Here is a 22,020-nt window from a genome sequence, read left to right as displayed (position 1 = left end):
ACCCCTTGTAAGTCCCCATGCACTGACTACATGGGATTTGCCTGGAAAATATGGAATCCCAATGGGCAGTTCCCTTGCATCTGGAACCCTCTGAAACTCTTAGAGTCAAAGGCTTTGGATGATTCCGACTTACTTCCCAGAATAGTAATCCAGAAAAAGGTTAGAAGGCTTAAAACCAGTTCTAATTCCAAGATAGCTATATCTTTGATCCCTTACTACACCATTCTTCCCAACCATCCTACCACTCCCCACCTATCACATCGCCTCTTCACTCTCATATCTGATGCCCTACCTCTTCATCCATCTGCTACCCCACTGCCACACCCACTTACCTAGTGTCAGGGGGACTAGTTAGGTTAAATGCATGGAGTTTTGGGGATAGGGCCTGGGTAGGATTGTGGTCACTGCAGACCCGATGGGCCGAATGGCCTCTTTCTGCACTGTAGGATTCTATGATCCTGCACTATGAAGTTATGACTCCCAGAACAGGAATGCTCTGCATTTCCAAGGAAGTCCATTTCGGATATCTGGGTGTAAAATGTGGCACCCTGGTGCAAAGTAAGTAAATTGAGTGGTGTGGAATCTGATGATGATTGTCACTCCATGCAAGATTTGGAGGAGGCAAAAGTTTCATTTGGTACCATTGTGCCAAAACACTCTTTGATGTTCACTGTAAAATATGTCAGCTCACTTTGTGGGTGGAATTTTCCAGCTGCGCTCATCCTAAAGCCAGAAGATATTGTCCGAGGTCAATGGACCTTTGCATGGTCCGTGTCCAGCCCGTTACGATTCTCGTGGTTGGTGAGGTGGTAGAATTCCACCTTGTGTGTCAATAGTCTGGCTATCCTCATTTCTGAATATAAAGCTTGGCTAGACATTTCATAGATCTTGTTTCGATGATGGCTGTTATGTACCCTTAGTTTGTTGTGGCTTTTCATGATGTCAAACAATTTGTTTTGGTTGTTGCTTTATGCACTGGCAATTCTAGTGTCATCTCTTGCCTTATGCTTTGCAAACATTGTTCAAAGCTAAACATTTTCTAGGTACGCCTATGAGGTCACATCGCTTGCATTGGTTATCATACCAATGGTGGATGAATTACATAGTCTGTAGCCCTGTCTATCCAGTAGACTGGCTTCATATTTGCATCAGTTTTGCAGGAGAGCTTCCACACTCGCCTATGTGCTGGTCCAAGAGATCTCTTTGGAACACTTATATGGGGTACTGATTATTCTGTTCACCTGCTCTGTTGTCATTCAGTCACAACCATGACCCTTGTTTCTGCAACTATTTATTAATTGGTCAATAGTCTTTGTTGGTTGTTTCCTAAAATACACAGATTTAAGATGATGCAATTGTAAATCGAGCTTCATTCATAATTGATATTCAAGTGTTGATAATGCTTTATAGGGATTTTTAAGGTCACCATCCAACAGACCTAAAATGTTTCATTTGTGGAGGTCTTCATTGATGGTAGCACTTCTAACTTTTATGGTTTGCTTCTCTGTTTTGCATATATTAAGGTCCAGAAAACACAGCTGAATGTGTTGTTGGAACAAAATAAATTCAGACTGGATGTCTGCTACCTTTCACTTCAGTGCAGGAAATTGTGTGGTCATTGTGTGGCTTTGACAAAATTACCAAAATCTTATATGAAACAGGAAGGAGGTCTCGTCTCACAATGGTAGGGTCTTTGCCTCTGAGCCAGAAGCCTTTTGTTCGAGTCCCACTCTAGCAGGATGCATTCATAACATAGCCAAACAGGTTGAGTATCAATTTCTCAATTCTTTCAAAATATGCCAGAGGCAGGCAGAAAAAGTGGAGTGATCCCTGGCCATGTGAGGGAAATAAATTGGAGCCTTTATCATCACTATTAATAGCTCAAGGCTACAACATGCACACTGCAATATACATGTAAAAATCTGTTGCCTCAGCAACTCAGACTCCTTGCGGGACTGGTTAGCCCAATTGGTTGGATAGCCGGCATGGACCAGATTGATGCGAACAACATGGGGTTTGTTTCTCATTCTGACTGGAGCAGATTGGAAACCTGCCTCCTTAGCCTACCCATGCTAGAGAGTGTAGCACTATGAGTCGGACTTTCTTTCAGGCAGAGAACTAAAGAAGAAGATCTGAAACAGGACAGCTATTCAGGCTGTTTAACTCTTTGAATTGTAGTACCTAAGTATCTATTTTCTTAGCTAGTCATGGGTTGTTGCTTGACTGCAATGGTGGCACTGTTGACCTTTTTCTACTTTTCCCAGGCTAACTTAAGCTCCATCCAAAAAGCAGTGATTTAGACATTAATATGTACTGCAGGCTTCATGGGGAAAATTAAATAAAGAAAACATATATTTACAGGTTTTTTTCTGATTGTTAGGATCTATTGGGAACTGCTACTGGATGGACTCTTCTACTCTAGCCCAGTATCCTGTGTTTAATCTCCCCCCAATCCCAGCCTCCTGAGGAGATGGTCTACAGCAACAATGGATTCTCTCCTGTCTCTGGAGTTGTACTCAAAGTTAGACCTCCCAGAGAGGAACATTTAATGTCTGTCCTGCACAAACTTTACAGCAGTTAGTTGATATGAATTAGTCTCTCTCAGGTTTGGACAATCTTACGTGGATCCAGTCAGTGCCTGCTGGCTGGTGCAATGTTCTAGAATGAAGGTAGAGTGTGTAGGATTTATACAGTTCTGCAAAATCACTCATACAAGGTGAGTTATTTATAGTTTTTCACCTCCACGCCACTTCTTTTGCTGGATGTTAAAGGCCTGATAACTCTCAGTCAATTCCTCAAAAAAACACACTGCCACCATGTTACATGATTCCAGTCAATGTAAACATACCAATCGAGCAACAAGAATTGGCGAAATAGTAATGAGTTCTTTATTTGAAGATTTGATATTGTATACGTACAGTGTTGCCTGGAAGACTGTGGATAATATGCCTAACCTCGACTGCTGCTGCTATAGAGAGAGTTTGTGTCATGGAATTAATACACCTCACCCTGTGTTGAGGTAATAGTGATTGACAGCAGTTTAAGGGGATATGCTCTCTTAAACATACATGTGCATCATAACACAATAGTGAGTAGCTGGCCTATAGATCAGAAAGGTTTGTGTTGAGATAATTAACATAATCTGGGAAGACCCCAGACTAGCAGAAGGATTCTATAAATTGATCTTGATAATTTTGGTGTTTAGGGAGGAGGAAACATACTGTTCTGTTACCAATATAAATTAGAAAAGAGCTTGGGTGTGTAAGGTAAGTTTGAGCTTGGGTTAAGATGCTTCGCAGACTAAAAAAATTGTCATTAACATATTGGCAAGACCCTGAGATGAAGAATGACCATTTGGCTCGGCATCAAAGGCCAACTGTCCCTGTGGCCCCTTACCTCAGGAGAAGAGGAAGAAAAGAGATGAAACTAATAGAAAACAGAGGATGCTAGTAAAACACAGATGATGGATAGGAATTCAAGTTAATATAAACTTCTGCCTTGAGCTATGCTCTTGTGTGAGTAGAATAAAAAGAAAAACAATATCCGACACAGCAATGGGGTATCTGATTCCTGTAGTCTTGTGACAAAATACCAGATGGTCTTGTGAAAGTCTACCTGCGTATCAAGATAGTAGAAATTGTTTTCAGGTCCCCTTAGTACAAGTGATATAATTTCATAAGTTTATTGAGCATTTTTAACCAGAGTAAGAATTATGAATAATAACCATCATCATTATGACTTGTTTATGAATTGAATGAAAACATTTCCAATAATATGTCACTTACCTGGCACCAATCAAAGAACAAAGAACACAGAAAAGTGCAGCATAGGAACAGGCCCTTCAGCCCTCCAATGTGCCAATCATGATACCCTAACTAAACTGAAAAAAAACCTTCTGTGCTTACTCAGTTCACATCCCTCTATTCCCTCCCCATTCATGTACCCATCCAGATGTCTCTTAAATGTTGCTAATGTGCCTGCTTGCACCACCTCCTCTGGCATCACGTTCCAGGCACCCAGCACATCTCCCTTAAACTTTCCCCCTCTCACCTGGAACCTGTGCCTCCTTGTAATTGGCACATCCACACCTGGAAAAAGCCTCTGATTATCCACCCTGTCTATGCCTCTCATAATTTTGTAGACCTCAGTGGGACGTATCACTAAAACAACACTACCTGTATTTATATAGTGCCCTTAATGTAATAAAATATCTCAAGGCACTTCATAGGAGCATTTTAAGCAAAATTTGACAAGGTCCTTTGCCTTTCCCCATCCCTTCATCTAATTTACTTGCTGTTAATAGATGGATGTATTTGTACCTTGATCTCATACAGTCAGAGGTCATGTATAATTCTGGATAAATTCAAAGCGCATGACAATTGACATACCAAAAGCATATTACTGTGCTCATTGCATTCTAATTCAAACTTGCAGGTGTTGAATCTTTTGTGTGAAAACTGTTCTCAGGAACATGGAATGTACCAGCCCATACTGGTCCTATCACACATTAAGCTAATCTTTCTCTTCACCCCATTGGTAACCGAACACTAAATTCTGCCCTCTATCCTTTCCTTCTCCCCTATGTACTCTATGGACAGTATATTTTGTCTGCATAGCTCACAAGAACCAATACTTTTCACTGTATCCCGATACATGTGATAATAATAAATCAATCAATCACTCACTGGTACAAAAATTGTACAAAGCAGAATAAAATTCTCACTTGAATTCCAACTCAAATATAACTGGAACAAATGTTATCAAGGCTCCAACTGATGTTCTTGGATCACATGACTGTTATACATCAGACAACTTTCACTTTTTCACACCTCAGTACTTAATTACTTTACTGTCATGTGCTCACTGCCAATTAGCAACAATTCCCCATAAAATAATTTTCCTTAAGAACAAGTGGAGCATTAAACATATTAGTTGACTGACATTTGCAACTGACCAACCTCAAGGAATGGACATGTAACTACTGTGTGATCTGCACTGGATCATGACTCAATAAACTGTATGCAATTTAATAAAAATTTGCGTTAAAATGGGCATTTGGAGGTTCCACCTCCAGTTAACTCCGTTATTCAACGAACTCACTGTGCACCTACAAAATATTAGAGAGTTTCTAAACTAGTAAGACAAAGAAGGAGAGGCTGAATACTGAGGGCAATTCTCCCAGCCTGCTGTGCAGCTCTCGCAGCGCAGTGGGCTGGGAGACATCAGCGGAGGCCATTTCTCAGGCTTCCTGCTGGGCACCACGGCCTCCACGAGTCTCCCAGACTAAGCTTTCTGGCACAGAGCTGATTTCAGTATGGAAATCACAATTTCCATTTCATTAGTGTGCCCCCCCCTGCCAGGAATGGTTCCCTCCTGCTTTTTACTGGATTTACTCCTGCTCCCCACTAACGGGGAACAGGTGGTCTGACCCCAGTGGAGCGAACAGAGGTAATTGAGGCCCCTCTGGGAGGTCAGGGAGAAAGAGGGATGCCCTTTGGGCAGTGCCATCCTGGCAGTGCCATCCTGGCCCCCTGGCACTGCCAAAGGGGCAAGCTGGCAATGCTCAAGGGACACCTTGGCACTACCCACTGGGCATCAAGCAGTGCCAAGGCAGCACGGCCAAAGGGGGTGGGGCATATTGGGGGCAATCGGTGTGAGTGGGGGGACCCGCTGCTAGTCTGCACTTGGGATGACTGGGAGAGGAAGGGAGGAGGTGATCGGGGCTCGCCATCCGGATGGGGGGTTGGGGGCTATCGGGATTGTCAAGAGGGTGGGGGGTGGTAAGGGCTGCTCGTGGGGGAGGGGGATGGCTGGGGTCGGGGCTGTCAGGAGAGGGGGTGTCGGGACTATTGGTGGGGGTAATTGGGACATTGGGACTGCCCGGTAAGGTGGGAATTGGGAGATCGGGATTGGGAGGTCTGGGCTGGGGGGAGTGGGGGGGGGGGGGCATTGGGGGGTTGGGGGGACATTGGGTCAGCTGGGGAGGTCCAGGAGGCCAGCGATTGGAGTTGGGGGGTTAGAGGGCCAGCTATGGGGGGTTACGGGGCTGGCCAGCGATCAGAGGCCAGCGATCGGGAAGCCAGCAATACAGGGCCATTGCATATGCGTCGATCTCCGCTCTGACAGATCAGGGCATGCACAGTGGCCTGCTCAGCGCTATGCTGCTGACCTCCTCGGAGGGAATAGACCCCGCCCACAGGTTTCCAGAGTGAATTATGCTGAGGCACTCTGTGATGCACAGTTTTGGAGATTTGTTCTGGAAATCAGACTAAACAAAACTGCTGGGATTTACTATCATTTTCCTGCATGTTGGGAACTGAGAATTTTTTTGGGAGAGTCCTGATCATAGTTTAGGATCTGGAATGGAGTAAAGTTGGTTGCCTCAGATCTGTCCTTAAACCATGAAGAATTATTTGGTATGAAATAGTGAAGCTGCTTTGCATACATTTCATGATAACACGTGTCAAGAAGGGAAGATGTTCAAGGAAAGCTAGTTACTTTGTCCACATTGACAAAGAGTAATGAAGCAGGTTCACCTGGACAATGCCATTTTCTCCAAGGCTACGAATTTCATGATGATATGATATACTCATGCTGACAAAAGAAATGATGAGAGTTTTAAATGCAGAGCAGTAGTCTGGAGATAGTCATTCATGAGTGAAGTGTGGACAACTGGAACATCATCTGTGTAGTTTCCAGTCGAATCCACCATGAGAGTAAGTACTCAATGATCAGCTTCAGGGAGGTCCAGACTAATGTGCACCCCTTACTTGCCAAGCTGTGCTGTGTTGTGTTACTGGTGTTGAGACAAAAGCTATGGCCAAGTTTGCCAGCACCAAGTAAACCTCAACAATATAAAAGAAAAATACATTTCTTTCCATTACGCAGCTGATGGCTCTCATTGTCCTACCTCAATCCCTCACAACTGGGCGCCAGATACAGACATCCCAAATACACTATGCATGACCTAAACCCATCCAGATTTGTGGATTCAAGCCACTTGCATGACCTCAATATGCCCCTGCCTCCCAGTCGCAGGGGGCTTTATCCAGAGCCTGGAGTCAGAAAGTCAGCCAAGATCAAGAAAATAAAGACCATTTATCTGTTTGGGCTTTCTTCCCCTTGATGCCTGCTCCCCTCTGATTCTTTGACCTGGGACCCATTTGGGTGCAAAGCTTAATCAATGGTTGTTTCCGCTGGATTTCTTTCACTGGAAACTTCAAGAGAAAGGACTGGGCACATTCTTGTCCATTTTAATTCCATACCTGTTTACCTATTTTTGATCTGTGCCAGTTGCAGGTACAGTTGTGTCACCCCTTCCACCCCGCACCACCCCCCCCCCCCCCCCCCCCCCCCCTCGCCCACCCCGTGCTTATATTTGGGAGAAGTCCAGGTGGTAATATGGAAGATTTCACAGATTTGTGTCCATTTTCCTCTTCTTTGCATAAACTGGGCATAGGCTATTGGAAAGAAATACCAACAAACAACTTCCATTTGTACAGTACTTTTCTCTCTTTCTCATTATGTAGTGTTCTCAGGTTGATAACCATGGTTTATGCCATAATTACTATGGGAAGGTGAAGAGGCAGGCCCCAAGCTCTACCTCAGTTGGTACAGGGATTAAATCTGTGCTTTGCTTTATTCAAGATCATATCCAACGCAGGTAGTCAACTGGGCTAATTGGTCCCTATAGTATCTTTCACATTCTAAAAATGTCCCACAGCAGCTCACAGGAGTATTACCCAATAACATTTGACAACAAACCACAACGAAAGTATTAGGTCAAGTGAATAAGGCCGGTTTTCAGGAGCGTTTTAAAGGAGGCTAGAACAATGTAGACTAGCAGAAAAAGAAAGCAGACAGGATTGATTGAAGTGCTTTACTGCAGATGAAGTACTTTTGAAATGCAGTCATTGTTGTACTGTAGGAAACACAGGAGCCAATTTGCACAAAGCAAAGTCCCACAAACAGCAATGTGATAGTGTTGATGTTGATCAAGGGATAAATATTGGCCAAATTGGTGAAAACTCTATGTTTTATCTATGGACACATGGATTGTCAGTTTAATGTCTCGTCCAAAAGACTGGCTGGAATGTTATGGCCATTCATGCCGGTGGGATTTTTCCATCCCGCTGCAGTGAACAGGGGGTGGTTGGGTCATCTTGATGCCTGCGAGTGGTGGGGGGAGGTCAGATCTCTGTGTTTGAGAGTTGGAGCTGTTCCCCTAGTCTGCCAGGGGTCCTGATGTTCAGGGCTGGGAGGGTTGGCGGGGGGGTTGGGGGGGGGGGGGGGGGGGGGGGGGGGGAGAGGTGAAGTGGGTGGGCCTTTTATCTTTTCTTTGAGATCAAGGCACCGTTTAAAAATGGTGCCCCGATCTCTGCGAAGTGTCAGCTTAGATTTTTGAAGTCCCAGAGTGGAACTTCAAGTAGATCCAATTCAGGTGGGAGCTATAAAATAAATGGCAGAACCATCAGGAGCATAGACACACACACAGATCTGGGAGTGCAGATTCACAGATCCTTAAAAGTGGCAGTACATGGAAAAGGTGGTGAAGAAAGCATATGGCATGCTTGCCTTAATCGGACAGGGCATCAAGTATAAAATTTGACAAATTATGTTACAGTTGTATAAAACGTTGGTTAGGCCACATTTGGAATATTGTGTCCAATTCTGGTCACCACACTACCAGAAGGATGTGGAGGCTTTGGAGAGAGTACAGAAAGGGTTTACCAGGATGTTGCCTGGTATGGACGGTATTAGCTATGAGGAGAGATTAAATAAACTGGGATTGTTCTCCCTGGAAAGATGGAGGCTGAGGGGCGACTTCAGATAGAATTTTATAAAACTATGAGAGGTATAGATAGGGTGAACAGTTGGAAGCTTTTTCCCAGGACAGAAATGACAATTACAAGAGAGGACAAGTTCAAGATAAGGAGGGAAAGGTTCAGTGGAGATGAGTGGGGAAAGTGTTTTTACACAGAGGGTGGTGGGGGCCTGGAATATATTGCCAAGTGAGGTGGTTGAGGCAGTTACATTAGCCACATTTAAGACTGATCTTAATAGGCATATGAACAAACGGGGAATGGAGGGATATAAGCGGTTGGTCTAGATAGGACAACGTGATCAGCTCAGGCCGAAGGATCTGTTCCTGTGCTGGACTGTTCTTTGTTCTCTTTGTTCAATTCGCAACCCCCACAGGCAAAGAATAGAATTCCAGAGCTAAGCGCCTAGACAACGGATGGGTGGAGGAAATGTGGAATTGGATAAAATGCCAGGATTAGAGGAAAGCTGATCTCTCAGAGGATGACAGGGCTGGATGAGGTGATGGAGGGAGGGCAAGGCCATGAGGGATTTGATGAGGATTTTAAAATGGAAGCAAGAATTTCTGAAGTAACAACAGTGTGAATGGGTGCACCTGAAATGTTCTAAAGGCTTGTGCTAAATTCAACATCTGGCTCAGTCCTCACAGAAACACATCAACATCATCCCTGCAGGCCAAGGTGACCATTTTTTAAATTACCTCAAGGAACACCAGGTCACAGTGCAAGTTAAAACACCTTTGGATTCAAGGACCTAATTTGAATCTAGCTACAACTCATGAGATATAAGTCCTCTCTCTTTTTATGCTGTGCTGTCTCAAATATATATTACCCCTGTTTAAATTTCAGTCAAATAAATGAAGGAAAATCATAAGTAATGCAAAGTGAAATGATTAAAGCACAGGGCACTCATCTTGAATAGAAATTGGCTTTGTACTTACCAGAAAACACACCATGGCTGGAATAATTTGTCTATTACCGAAGCCTGGAAAATAAAGTAATAAAACATCGTAATCTTCCAAATCCATCATGTAACTGTAGGACACAAAACAAAATCAATTACATTTGCGAAATAAACTATGAAATGCAAAACAAAACTTTCCTGCTTCGAAGCAAGTTAATTACTTTTTAAATCCCAGTGGGGCCTTCTTCTTGATTGTATAAAAATACTTCAAACGGCAGTAAGATGGAGACATTGTGGTGACTTTGAAAGTGACGATACCAGATTCAATTATCCAGGCAGTGAACAGATCTAAAGAGGCATTTGTGTAATGTTGGATAATGAAACAGCATGTTCAGCAAGGAGCAGATGCATAGTTAAAGGCGGATATCCAGAAACTGTTGGTCACGCTATGCCACCCCATTATTAGCCTTGCAGAAATGGTATTTCCACAGTCTGGCTCCCTATTAAGATGCATCGATTGCTGTGAAATTGCTGTGTTTGCCTTTCCAGACTCAGCTTGTTCACCCATCAAACAAAGCACAGCAGATGATCTTATCCATCCTCAATAAAGTTCAGTGGCTGCATTCCCATCATCTGTCACAGATAGGATGATATCGACTAATCGCATGCTGGACATGAAAAAAACTCAACACAGAAAGTTAAGTTTTCTCAGTTCAAGTCTAAGTACCGTTTTAATGATGTGTTAAGTGTTAATTAATGCAAGCTAATCCCTTTGGCATTGAAAATTAATGTTGTAAGTGCCAAATCTCAGTCTTGCAGACTTTAAATGTATTTTCCTTTACTTTTCCTTCTTGTCACATTTTTGTCTCTTAATCCAAACTTTCTTTCCCTCAATTATTTCTCTTTCTGTACCTGTTTTGACATTAGCGATGAGCGCAAACGACGGTGTGGGCACAAAATCTCATGAAAATCGGAAAACTGGATTCTCGCCGGTGTGATCTCACTTCCTGATTTTCCCTGCCCCTCGCTGCTGACCTTGGAAGGTTGGGAACCTCATTTCAATAAATAGTGGGCTGGCCTGCTGTCACTTCCACTCTCATTGGATATTCCAACCTTGCCGACGTGACATCACGCCGTCCAGTTTAAAACAGCCCGATAAAAACATGAACCTGGTAAACTCACTCTGAGGAGGATATCACATGTGAGTGTGCAGGTCCCCATTACCCACCAGGGAATCGCATAGAAAGGGACCACAGGACAGCCTCCAGAACACAGATAAGTCATTCTTGGGACCGGGGGTTAAGTTTCAGGTGCGGGGTTTGGAGGGGGCAAAGTTGTTGGGTGCAGGGCCTGTACGGGCCTTCAGTCTCAGGTCCAGGGTGGAGGTACCTTGAGTACACCATTATTACCAGGATCACATCAGTAGCACTGCGCACGAGGGAAGGTCAACCAATCAGATAACATCCTCGCAGACAGGAGATGAAGGAGGCACCATCAGTGGGCATCAGCCTAGATGTGGAGGATGGTAGGGTATGGCAATAATCAAATGAGATATTCAATACATAATATGCTGGTTACATCAGTGCTTCCTATCTTAACATGCCTAACATCACCTTTGCCCACACTGTGACTATAATTCCATCACTTTCCTAATCCTACTGTCATGTCTAGGTGTTTCCCAGGATCCAGAGCTGAGGTGGAGGCACCCTGCTGTCTGCTACACCTGGTTGCCTGAGGTAACTTTGACGGATGTCCTCCGGAGGGCCAGCATCTGAGGGTCCAGGCCTATTTTTGGGCAGCACAGGTGTAATAGTGCTACCTTTCTTGGTATGCGGGGCTGGAGGTAAATTACTTCTAGGAATGGGGGAGTCAGATGGCCTGGACACCTATGAAGTCTCCTGGGTGGAAGGTCCCAGGCTCTGCACCAGCTGATCCTTCTCCCTAGGGGTGCCCAGGGGGCCCGAGGGTCCTCCATGGGATAGCAGGACAGGTGGAGTCAGATCCAGAACCCCATTATCCTCTGGAGTTGGAACTTGTGGATGCCCCAAAGTACCTGCACCATGCAGTTGATGTCTTGCACATTGCAGTTCATTCTCTCAACCATGGAGTGTATGCCCTGAACCATGTGTGTACATTCCCTGCCATAGAGTGCACGACCTGCATCAAGGTCTCCACTGTGAACGCCACCCCCACAGTGTTGACCTGGTTCCCTCAGAATTATGGCACCATTTCCTCGGACAGAAGGTATTGGAACTCCTCCATTTGGACTTGCAATTCAAGTAGGGATGCTGGCATCCCTTACTGACGTTTATGACTCTGCCGTTGTAGTTCCAGCAGCTGGAGGACGACAGTGTCCAGGGACACATCATTTGACCATGGCTGAGGAGAGTCCTGGGCTCTGGCATCCATCCAAGAGCAGGATCCCTGGAGCATCCTTGTCTCTGCCAGCTGTAAGGTGCTCATCAGTCAGTGACCCAGATGCCTGCCTGCTAATATGGTCAGCCAAGATGTGAGTATCTGCACTGGCAGAGGGTGCGGGTGACAGCTGTGATGCATTATCCATGCGAACACCTGAGAAATCTTCCTTGGAACTTCTGTCATCTGTGGTCTCCAGGACATGAGGATTTTCAGCAAGGGCATCACTCTGGCTAGCTGTGCCTGCTCATGCCAATTGTGCTCAAGCTTGACCTGCAAGGAGACAGATGTGGTTTGTGTAAACAGGATGCATGCTCGGTCAGATGATAATGATGCCTGGCATGTGTGGTTGGTGAGTGGGAGCTGAAATGTGATGAGGAGAGGAGCCGTGACAGGGAGAAGAAGGGTTGTGGGATGGCAAGTGGTGGGGCCTCATTAGGTGACAATGAGTGAGCTCCCAGTGGATGTGAGATGGGTGTGTTAATGGGAGCATGGTGACAATGAGCAAGGTGAGTTACCTTGGCCGCACAAAGAAAGTCATTCATCTTCTTCCCACACTCTATTGTCATCTGCCTGTGCAAAGAGCTGGCGCTTACTAGCGCTGCCACAACCTCCCATGCCAAAAGGAGGGAATAACGTTCACCTACCCCACCAGTTGGAAACATTTTTTTAAAATTCATTTTATGGGAAGTGAGCGTCACTGGCTGGGCCAACATTTCTTGCCCTCCCATGTGACCTTGTTGGCAGGCCTTCTGCCTGTCTGAGTGTAGAGGATATCCTGCCTTTGCTCCACCTCATTCAGCACCTTGGTGAGGACTCTCGCTGAGAAATGTGGGGCTACCTTCCTGGCTGTCATCATCCCCCCAATTGGATTTGGTGCTGGGGAGTGCTGGAGGTGTTTAAATTGTTCCACCCCCCCTCCCCCCCCAAATCGATTAGCTCATGTGATGTTTGGACGGGCAAATCAGTCAGACCAGCTCCGGTGCGGCATGAAACTTGCGCAAAAAAAAATTGTTTTTAAAAAGTACCTGAAAATATGACGTGGTTTCGAATTGATGATGCCAGCGGGCTACTCTCCAGTTTTCTCTCTGAAACCGGCACTTAGCCAGAATAACGAAAAATTCCATCCATTGAGTTCGGCCACTCTAACTTACACTTCCTACTCAGTCCTCGCACTGTTTGTTTTACAATCGCTCAACCCACTGGTTAAAGGAGTATTTCCTTGCCTGCCCATTTCACTCAAATTACGCACGCATTGGGAGCAATGCTAATCAATTTGTCAATGAAAAAGGTTATACCCAAATGTTAGTACCCACCCCATCAGCAGATGGTGAAATTTGAATTCAATAATGATAGTCATGAGTTGATTGTTGTGAAAAGCTATCTGGTTCACTAATGTTCTTTAAGGAAGGAAATCTGCTGTCCTTACCTGGTCTGACCTACATGAGACTACAGATCCACAAAAATGTGGTTGTCTCTCACATGTTCTGTGGAATGGAGGGAAGTTAGGGATGGGCAAGAAATGTTGGCCTAGCCAGTGATGCTCACTTCCCAAAAAATGAATTTTAAAAAATGTTTCCAACTGGTGGGGTAGGTGAACATTATCCCCCCTTTTGGCATAGGGTAAAATCAGCATCTGCTTGCTCCAGTAGCTGCCCCACCCATTGGTCAGGATTTTTATTAAGAGAAAATGCGGGGAACCCCCTTTTTTAAATCAGGCCTACTGCCTCCTGTAATCCTCCTCCTTCCTGCACTCAGTGCTGCTTATTGAACAGCAAAAGCAACTCTGGGACAATTCGAATGATAAAACCATAGAACCCCTACAGTGCAGAAAGAGCCCATCCAGCCCATCACGTCTGCACCAACTCTCCAGAGGACCATTCCACCCTGGTTCTACCCACCGCCCCATCCCTGTAATCCCACGCATTTACCATGGCTACACATCTTGGGACACTAAACATGGCCAATCGACTGAACCTGCACATCTTAGGACTGTGGGAAGAAACCAGAACACCCGGAGGAAACCCGTGCAGAGATGGGGAGAATGTGCAAATTCCACACAGATAGTCACCTAAGGCTGGAATCGAACCCAGGTCCCTGATACTGTGAGGGACAGTGTTAACGACTGTGCCACTGTGCCACCCATAATTGAGAATAATGTAAATTCTCACTTTATATAGCAATGCAGGTCAGTTGCTGGTGCTGATGCTGTGTGGGGTCGAGACCCAGAAATAATTATCATGTCGGGGTCCTGACCTTAGAACTAAAATCCCAACCAGTGAGTGGGGTTTAAAATTGCCCTCCTTGTTTCCACTGCAGCACTGCTAACAGCTCACACTTTCAGAAAAATTGTCATGTTACAATTGTAAAATCCTAAATGTGTAAAAGAAAGTCGAATGAATAGTACATGTGAATTGTTACCTTATTACAGAAAATTGTGGCCCATTATCTTAATCCTGGTGGATTTGTGTGACAATACAAAATTGATACTAAATTGCCTATGCCAATTTAAAAGAAATTGGAATCATAATAATTGACAAGAACAGATCTTGGTCTAATTACAACTTTCCTGATATATACCATTTTAAAATTCAGAAACTGAAATCTAATTGTTCATCCCAGAACAATTGGCTGAATTAAAATTTTAGCTCATAACCAGAAACTGCAATTAGCTCCTTGTTAAATCTGTATGTGAATTATGAACCTGGCATTAATTTAAAAATGAATTTCAGGGCTTTGCTTTCTGTTGCTGTTACACTTCTCTGTCAATCATTTGTCCATATGCTTCTCACATTTACATTAGTAATGGAACTACTTATATGAACTTGTCAGCTCCAGTTACATCCTTGACATGGCAGAGTGGGCACAGTCATTAACACTGCTGCCTCACAGCGCCAGCGACCCAGGTTCAATTCCGGCCTCAGATGACTCCCTGTGTGGAATTTGCACGTTCTCCCTGTGTCTGTGTGGGTTTCCTCCGGGCGCTCTGGTTTCCTCCCACAGTCCAACGATGTGCAGGTTAGGTTGATTGGCCATGCTAAATTGTCCCATATTTCCCAGGGGGAGTAGCAGGGTAAATACATGGGGATGCAGGGAAAAGGCCTGGCCGGGATTGTTGGTGGTGCAGGGTTAGAATCTGCGTAATTGAAGTCCATTATTTCTGTTATCAACTCTCTCCAAGGCCTTGGACCATGCCCAGAATTGGGTGACATGGTGTGGCCCAGTAAGTCCCATATTTCGGCACATCCTCACTCTTTATTCTGTACTGCAACAAAGCATACTTGCTGCATCCAAATCTATTCATTGATTTTCAAATCATTTGAGGTTTGCTACATATATTTCTCGTAATCAAGAGTTTCAGCCTCTCTAACCCAAACACCATTCCACCCCCCCGCCCCCCCCCCCCCCACCTCCGCACCTCCCCACCCCTGCCCCCACCCTTGTTGGGGTCTCCCAGCCATGCTTTCCCCAAATCCTTGTTCCTACCTGAAGGCCAGGGTAAATCTTCACTTCTTCATCGGCTCTGCTTATAGTTCCAGCAGTGGCCAATACTCTCCTTGGGCACTCCTGGGGCTTCAGAGTTGCCAGGTGGTCAGATTGGCCTGCAGCTCTCCAAGGCAAAACTTGTTGTCCCTGAGAGGCTGAAGTCCCACTCTGATCGAATTCAGTTTGTCCCCAGCATATTATAGCTGGCAGATTTGACGTTGACAAGGCACTGACTGACCTTTGGTCTGGGAAATGTATAAAATCCACTTCTCTTCTTCTTTGGCAGTCCCTCAGGGTTGAGGATGACTTTCTTCAGGTGGTGGGTTCTGCAGTGGTTGAATATTCCAATTCTGGAACCGCAGACTCTGCCACAGGTTTGGCAGCTGGTGTTTGATGAGGTGGGTGGGTGGGACACTCTGGATTCTGCGCTCTCTTTTAGCTGCTTACATTTGGCCTCTGCTTGATCCACCAGTTTCAAAGTTTCAAAGATTGTCAAAGTTTATTTATTAGTGTAACAAGTAGACTTACATTAACACCGCAATGAAGTTACTGTGAAAATTCCCTGGTCACCACACTCCGGCACCTGTTCGGGCACACTGAGGGAGAATTTAGCATGGCCAATGCACCTAACCAGCACGTCCTTCGGACTGTGGGAGGAAACCGGAGAACCTGGAGGAAACCAGGGAGACACAGGGAGAACATGCAAACTCCACACAGACAGTGACCCAAGCTGGGAATCACACCCAGGGCCCTGGTGCTGTGAGACAACAGTGCTAACCACTGTGCCACTGTGCCGCCCTTATCGGTGGCATTCGAGGTGATTGGTGGCTTTGCGGATGCTTCTTCTCCAGTTTGTGCATTTTAAGGCAAACAATTCCCATATGTCGATGGGGCTGTTGCATTTATTTAGAGAGGTTTTCAGAGCATTCTTGTAGCTTTCCCTCTGCCCTCCTAGTGCTTGCTTGCCATTACGGAGCTTGGGAATAGAGCACTTGTTTCGGGAGTCTTGTGTCAGACATGCGCACAATGTGGTCCGCCCATCACAGCTGGTCAAGTGTGACTGGTGCCTTGATACTGGGGCATTGGTCTGAGAGAGAGCTCTTATGTAGGTATGCCTATCCTGCCAGTGGATTTGCAGGATTTTGTGGAGATAACATTGGTGATATCTCTCCAGGGATTTGAGGTGTCTGCTGTACACTGTCCATGTTTCTGATGCATACAGGAAGACAGGGACCACAGCTGCTTTGTAACCATGAGCTTGGTGCTGGATTTGAAGTCTGAGTCTTCAAACATTCTGTTTCTCAGGCGTCGGAAGATTGCACTGGCACATTGAACTTAGAATAGAATAGAATAGAATCCCTACACTGCAGAAGGAGGCCATTTGTCCCATTGAGCTTGCACCAACAACAATCTCACCCAGGTCCTATCCCTGTAATCCCACGTATTTACGCTGCTAATCCTCCTGACACCAAGGGACAATTTAGCATGGCTAATCAACCTAACCTGCACTTCTTTGGACTGTGAGGGGAAATTGGACCACTTGGAGGAAACCCACACAGACAAGGGGAGAATGTGCAAACTCCACAAAGACAGTGACCGAAGGCCAGAATTGAATCTGGGTCGCTGGCACTGTGAGGCAGCAGTGCTAACCACTGTGCCATCATGTCACATAAGTTGATGTTAGATTTCATTGTCGATGTCTGCCCACACTGAGAGGAGGCTCCCGAGGTATGGAAAATGACCCATGGTGTCCAGAGGTTCAATATGGATCTTGGTGGTCAGAAAGGCGGTTTTGTGCGGCAAGTGCAGGCTGGTAGAGAATCTTCATTTTCTGGATGTTTAGTCTGAGGCCCATTCTCTCATATGCCTCGGTGAATGCGTCAATGGTGGTTTGTAGCTCAGTTTCTGAATGTGCGCAAACACGGGCATTGTCTGCGTACTGCGGCTCAATGTCAGAATTTGGGGTGGTCTTGGTTCTGGCCTGGTGGTGTCAGAGGTTGAAAAGTTTCCAGCTTGTCTGGTAGGTTCTCTCTACTCCAGTGGGGAGTTTCAGAGTGATGGGATGGAGTTTTGGTGCAAGGAAGATGGGGAAGAGCATTGGTGAAATGACACAGCCCTGTTTGACACCAGTTTGCACACATATTGGGTCTGTGAGGATCCTGAATTATTATGGAAATTTATTCCACAGCTGGTAACCCTGCTGAAACCTCTGCATGAGCTTCCGTATCAGTACAAAGCCTGGAAATGGACAGAAGCCTGTGATGCTGCATTCAAAAAGGCTAAAGCAGCGCTGACAGATTCCGAGGTACTGACTCATATTGATCCCTCCTTACCTCTGCAATTTGCATGCGATACATCACCTTATAGAGTTGGAGCCATTGTCTCACACATAATTCCCTCTGATGTGGCGAGGCCCATCGCGTTGTGTATTTTAAATAAAGCAGAGAGCCAATATGCTCAAATTAAATGCAAAGCACTGGCGATCGTTTTCCAAATCCAGAAATTTAACGAGGGCCTTTTTTGGATGGAAATTTGTGCTCGTGACTAATCATCGACCACTCACCTCAATACTCAGTCCACACACAGGTATCCCTTCTTCAGCTAACATTGAGTGCTCACACATTGTGGTGAACCAAAGTTGGTTACCACTATGAGTGCTGAGCCATGGATGGTCAGCACTACGGGCATTTGTAGATATGTTACTGTTGTCACTGTTGGGGTTAGGGTTGGGCTGTTTTACCTGTTGATATTGTTCTGTGGTACACTCCAGTTGGCTCCGCCTACCTGGGGAAGTATAAAGGTCACTGCACTGCCTGGAGACCCTTTAGTCTGGGATTGTATTGTATATAGTGTGCTCCTTTCTTGTTAGTAATAAAAGCCTTTATTTCCCGGGTACAATCTAGCCTCCCGAGTGATTTAATCGCGCATCAATTTTATTACCAACAAAATTTTGGTAAAAAAAAAACCATGGAGCAAATGTTGAAACCCGAGCGGCTTACTTTAGATCCACATGCGGCAGGAGCGTCGAACACTTTCGACCATTGGTTAAAGTGTTTTCAAGACTACATCGATGTCTCAACAGCCATTCAAAACAACGCCGATAGACTGCGGGTCCTCCACGTGAGGGTAAGCGACACCGTATACTCATCAATCCGCGATGCCCAAGACTACATAGGGGCCATCGAACTACTTAAGAAACGGTACAACAAACCGCCAAACGAGATCCATGCTCGACACCTTCTAGCCACTCGACGGCGGCAGCCCGGCGAAACGACAGAACAGTACCTGTGTGAACTTCAGCAGCTAGCCAGAGCCTGCAACTGCAAGCCAGTGTCGGCGGCCCAGTATACGAACGACTTGATCTGAGGTGCGTTCGTGGCGGGAATCGTCTCGTCGTATATTCGCCTTCGGCTGCTAGAGCAAGGTAATCGAGACCTCGCTAAGACAGTAGAATTGGCTGACACTATGGAAACGGCCTCCAGAAGTCTAGAAACGTACCCCACCGACCTCGTGGGAACATCGTGGCAAGTACAACCACCAACTCAACTTTACTCAGCGGCTCCGAAAAACTGCGCGATTGTGTTTCCAAACTCGGACCTGACGACGGCGGCAGCTCCAGGAGGCCCGCGGTGTTATTTCTGTGGATTGGCGAAACACCCTCAGCAGCGATGTCCAGCTAGAACGGTATTGTGCTCCGTGTGTGGAAAGAAAGGGCATTATGCCAAAGTCTGCAGGACCAAACCACCCTCCAAACATAGCAGCGCGGCGTGTGATTCTCCAGAGCCTGTCTCCTTGTCTCCAGCTTCTTCGAGGTCTTCCACCACGTGCGATTCCAGAGTGCCGCCATTCCTGACGACGGAGACGCAAGACACGTGCGACCTGCAGGGGCCGCCACTTTTAGCGCCACCGACCACGTGTGATCCATGGGCGCAGCCATTTTGGTCGGCACCGACCGCAGACGACCAGCAGGGGTCATCATCGTCAACCATCTCAGCTGCCTGCAGTTGCACCCAAGACCCAACGGTGGCGTCAATCATCCTGGACCAGGCCAAGCCTCACAGACTCGACAAGTCCATGATGGGCATAGAGGTAAATGGACGCCTAATTCATTGTTTGTTTGACAGCGGGAGCACGGAGAGCTTCATTCACCCTGACACCGTGAAACGGTGCGGTCTCCGAGTACGGACTGTCAGACAGACAATTTCGATGGCGTCGAGGTCCCGGTCTGTTACCGTGCTAGGGAGCTGCGTGGTCAATCTAACGGTGCAGGGCACAGTTTACGAGAACTTCAGGCTCCTTGTGTTACCGCACCTTTGCGCTCCGATATTCCTGGGACTAGACTTTATGGTCCACCTGAGGAGTGTAACCCTGCAATACGATGGGCCACTCCCTCCACTTTCAGTGGGAGCACAGCAGCCTCCAAACTGCCCAGCGTGCTCCACGTATAGCCTCTCGACACTCAGAATCACCCCACCATCTTTATTCGAGAATCTCGTGCCAGGCTGCAAGCCCATCGCAACCAAGATCAGGCGTTACAGCGCTGAGGGTCGGATCTTTATTCGATCTGAAGTTCAGCGGCTCCTCAGGGAAGGGATCATTCAACCTAGCTCTAGTCCATGGAGAGCGCAAGTCGTGGTGGTTAAAACTGGAAACAAACCCCGGATGGTCATAGACTATAGTCAGACCATTAGTAGATACACGCAGCTGGATGCGTATCCTCTCCCGCGCATATCTGACATGGTCAACCAGATTGCGCAGTACCGGGTGTTCTCCACCATTGACTTGAAGTCAGCTTACCACCAGCTCCCCATTCGCCCAGAGGACCGAAAATACACGGCCTTTGAGACGGATGGTCGTCTTTATCACTTTTTAAGGGTTGCCTTTGGCGTCACGAATGGGGTCTCGGTCTTCCAGCGTGCAATGGACCGAATGGTGGACCAGAACGGGCTGCGGGCTACCTTCCCGTACCTGGATAACGTCACTATCTGCGGCCATGACCAGCAGGACCACGATGCCAACCTCCTTAGATTTTTACGCACTGCGTCTCGCCTGAATCTGACCTACAACAGGGAGAAGTGCGTATTTCGCAAGCGCCGCCGAGCAATTCTCGGATACGTGGTGGAAAAGGGGTCCTTGGCCCTGATCCAGACCGTATGCGTTCTCTCCTTGAACTTCCCCTACCCACTAGTGTCAAAGCACTGAGAAGATGCTTAGGTTTCTTTTCATACTATGCACAGTGGGTTCCCAATTATGCGGACAGAGCCCTTCCGCTCATCAAGTCTACCTCCTTTCCCCTAGCAACAGAGGCTCGCTTAGCCTTTGAAGGGATAAAAGCCGACATTGCGAAAGCCACGATGCACGCTGTCGATGAGTCCATCCCCTTTCAGGTGGAGAGTGATGCATCTGATTTCGCCCTGGCCGCCACACTTAACCAGGCGGGCAGGCCCGTCGCCTTTTTCTCTCGCACCCTTCAAGGCCCTGAAATTCGGCACTCTGCAGTGGAAAAAGAGGCCCAGGCCATTGTGGAGGCCGTTCGGCATTGGCGCCATTACTTGGCGGGAAAACGATTCACCCTGCTCACGGACCAGCGGTCCGTGGCGTTCATGTTCAACAACACGTTACGGGGTAAGATCAAAAATGATAAAATCTTGAGGTGGAGAATCGAACTCTCCACCTACAACTATGATATCATGTACCGTCCAGGGAAGCTCAATGAGCCCTCAGACGCCCTGTCGCATGGAACATGTGCAAGTGTGCAGGAGAATCGATTACAGGCCCTCCACAATGATCTCTGCCATCCGGGGATCACTCGGCTCTTCCATTTCGTAAAGGCCCGGAATCTACCCTACTCTGTGGATGATGTCAGGTCCATAACCCGAAGCTGCCAGGTATGTGCTGAATGCAAACCGCACTTCTACCGACCTGACAGGGCACACCTCATTAAGGCCACTCGCCCTTTTGAAAGACTGAGTGTGGACTTCAAGGGCCCCCTCCCTTCGACAGATCGGAATGTGTACTTCCTCAATGTGATTGACGAGTACTCACGATTCCCTTTTGCCATTCCCTGTTCAGATACGACCGCTGCCACGGTTATCAAAGCATTACGGGATCTTTTCACCCTGTTCGGTTACCCCAGCTATATCCACAGTGATAGGGGCTCGTTATTTATGAGTGACGACTTGAGGCAATACCTGCTCTCAAAAGGGATTGCCTCAAGTAGAACTACGAGTTACAACCCCAGGGGTAACGGACAGGTGGAACGTGAAAATGCTACAGTCTGGAAGGCTGTCTTACTGGCGTTGAGGTCTAAAGGTCTTCCAGTCTCCCGTTGGCAAGAGGTACTCTCTGATGCGCTCCATTCCATCCGCTCACTCCTATGTTCGGCAACCAACGCTA

General features: G+C 46.5%; 1 protein-coding gene across 1 annotated transcript in view; it reads right to left on the bottom strand.

Moving 5' to 3' along the window:
* LOC144495277 (trans-2,3-enoyl-CoA reductase-like) overlaps positions 1-22,020 on the bottom strand; it is a 190,555-nt gene that overhangs the window by 23,556 nt on the left and 144,979 nt on the right. The window contains exon 8 of the mRNA XM_078215349.1: positions 9,761-9,804. Within this exon, the coding sequence (XP_078071475.1) occupies positions 9,761-9,804 (44 nt within the window). The remainder of the gene's footprint in view (positions 1-9,760; positions 9,805-22,020) is intronic.

The sequence above is a fragment of the Mustelus asterias genome, chromosome 6, assembly GCF_964213995.1.
Source record: "Mustelus asterias chromosome 6, sMusAst1.hap1.1, whole genome shotgun sequence".
NCBI classification, from domain to species: Eukaryota; Metazoa; Chordata; class Chondrichthyes; order Carcharhiniformes; family Triakidae; genus Mustelus; species Mustelus asterias.
This window is presented reverse-complemented; position numbering and strand designations above follow the sequence as displayed.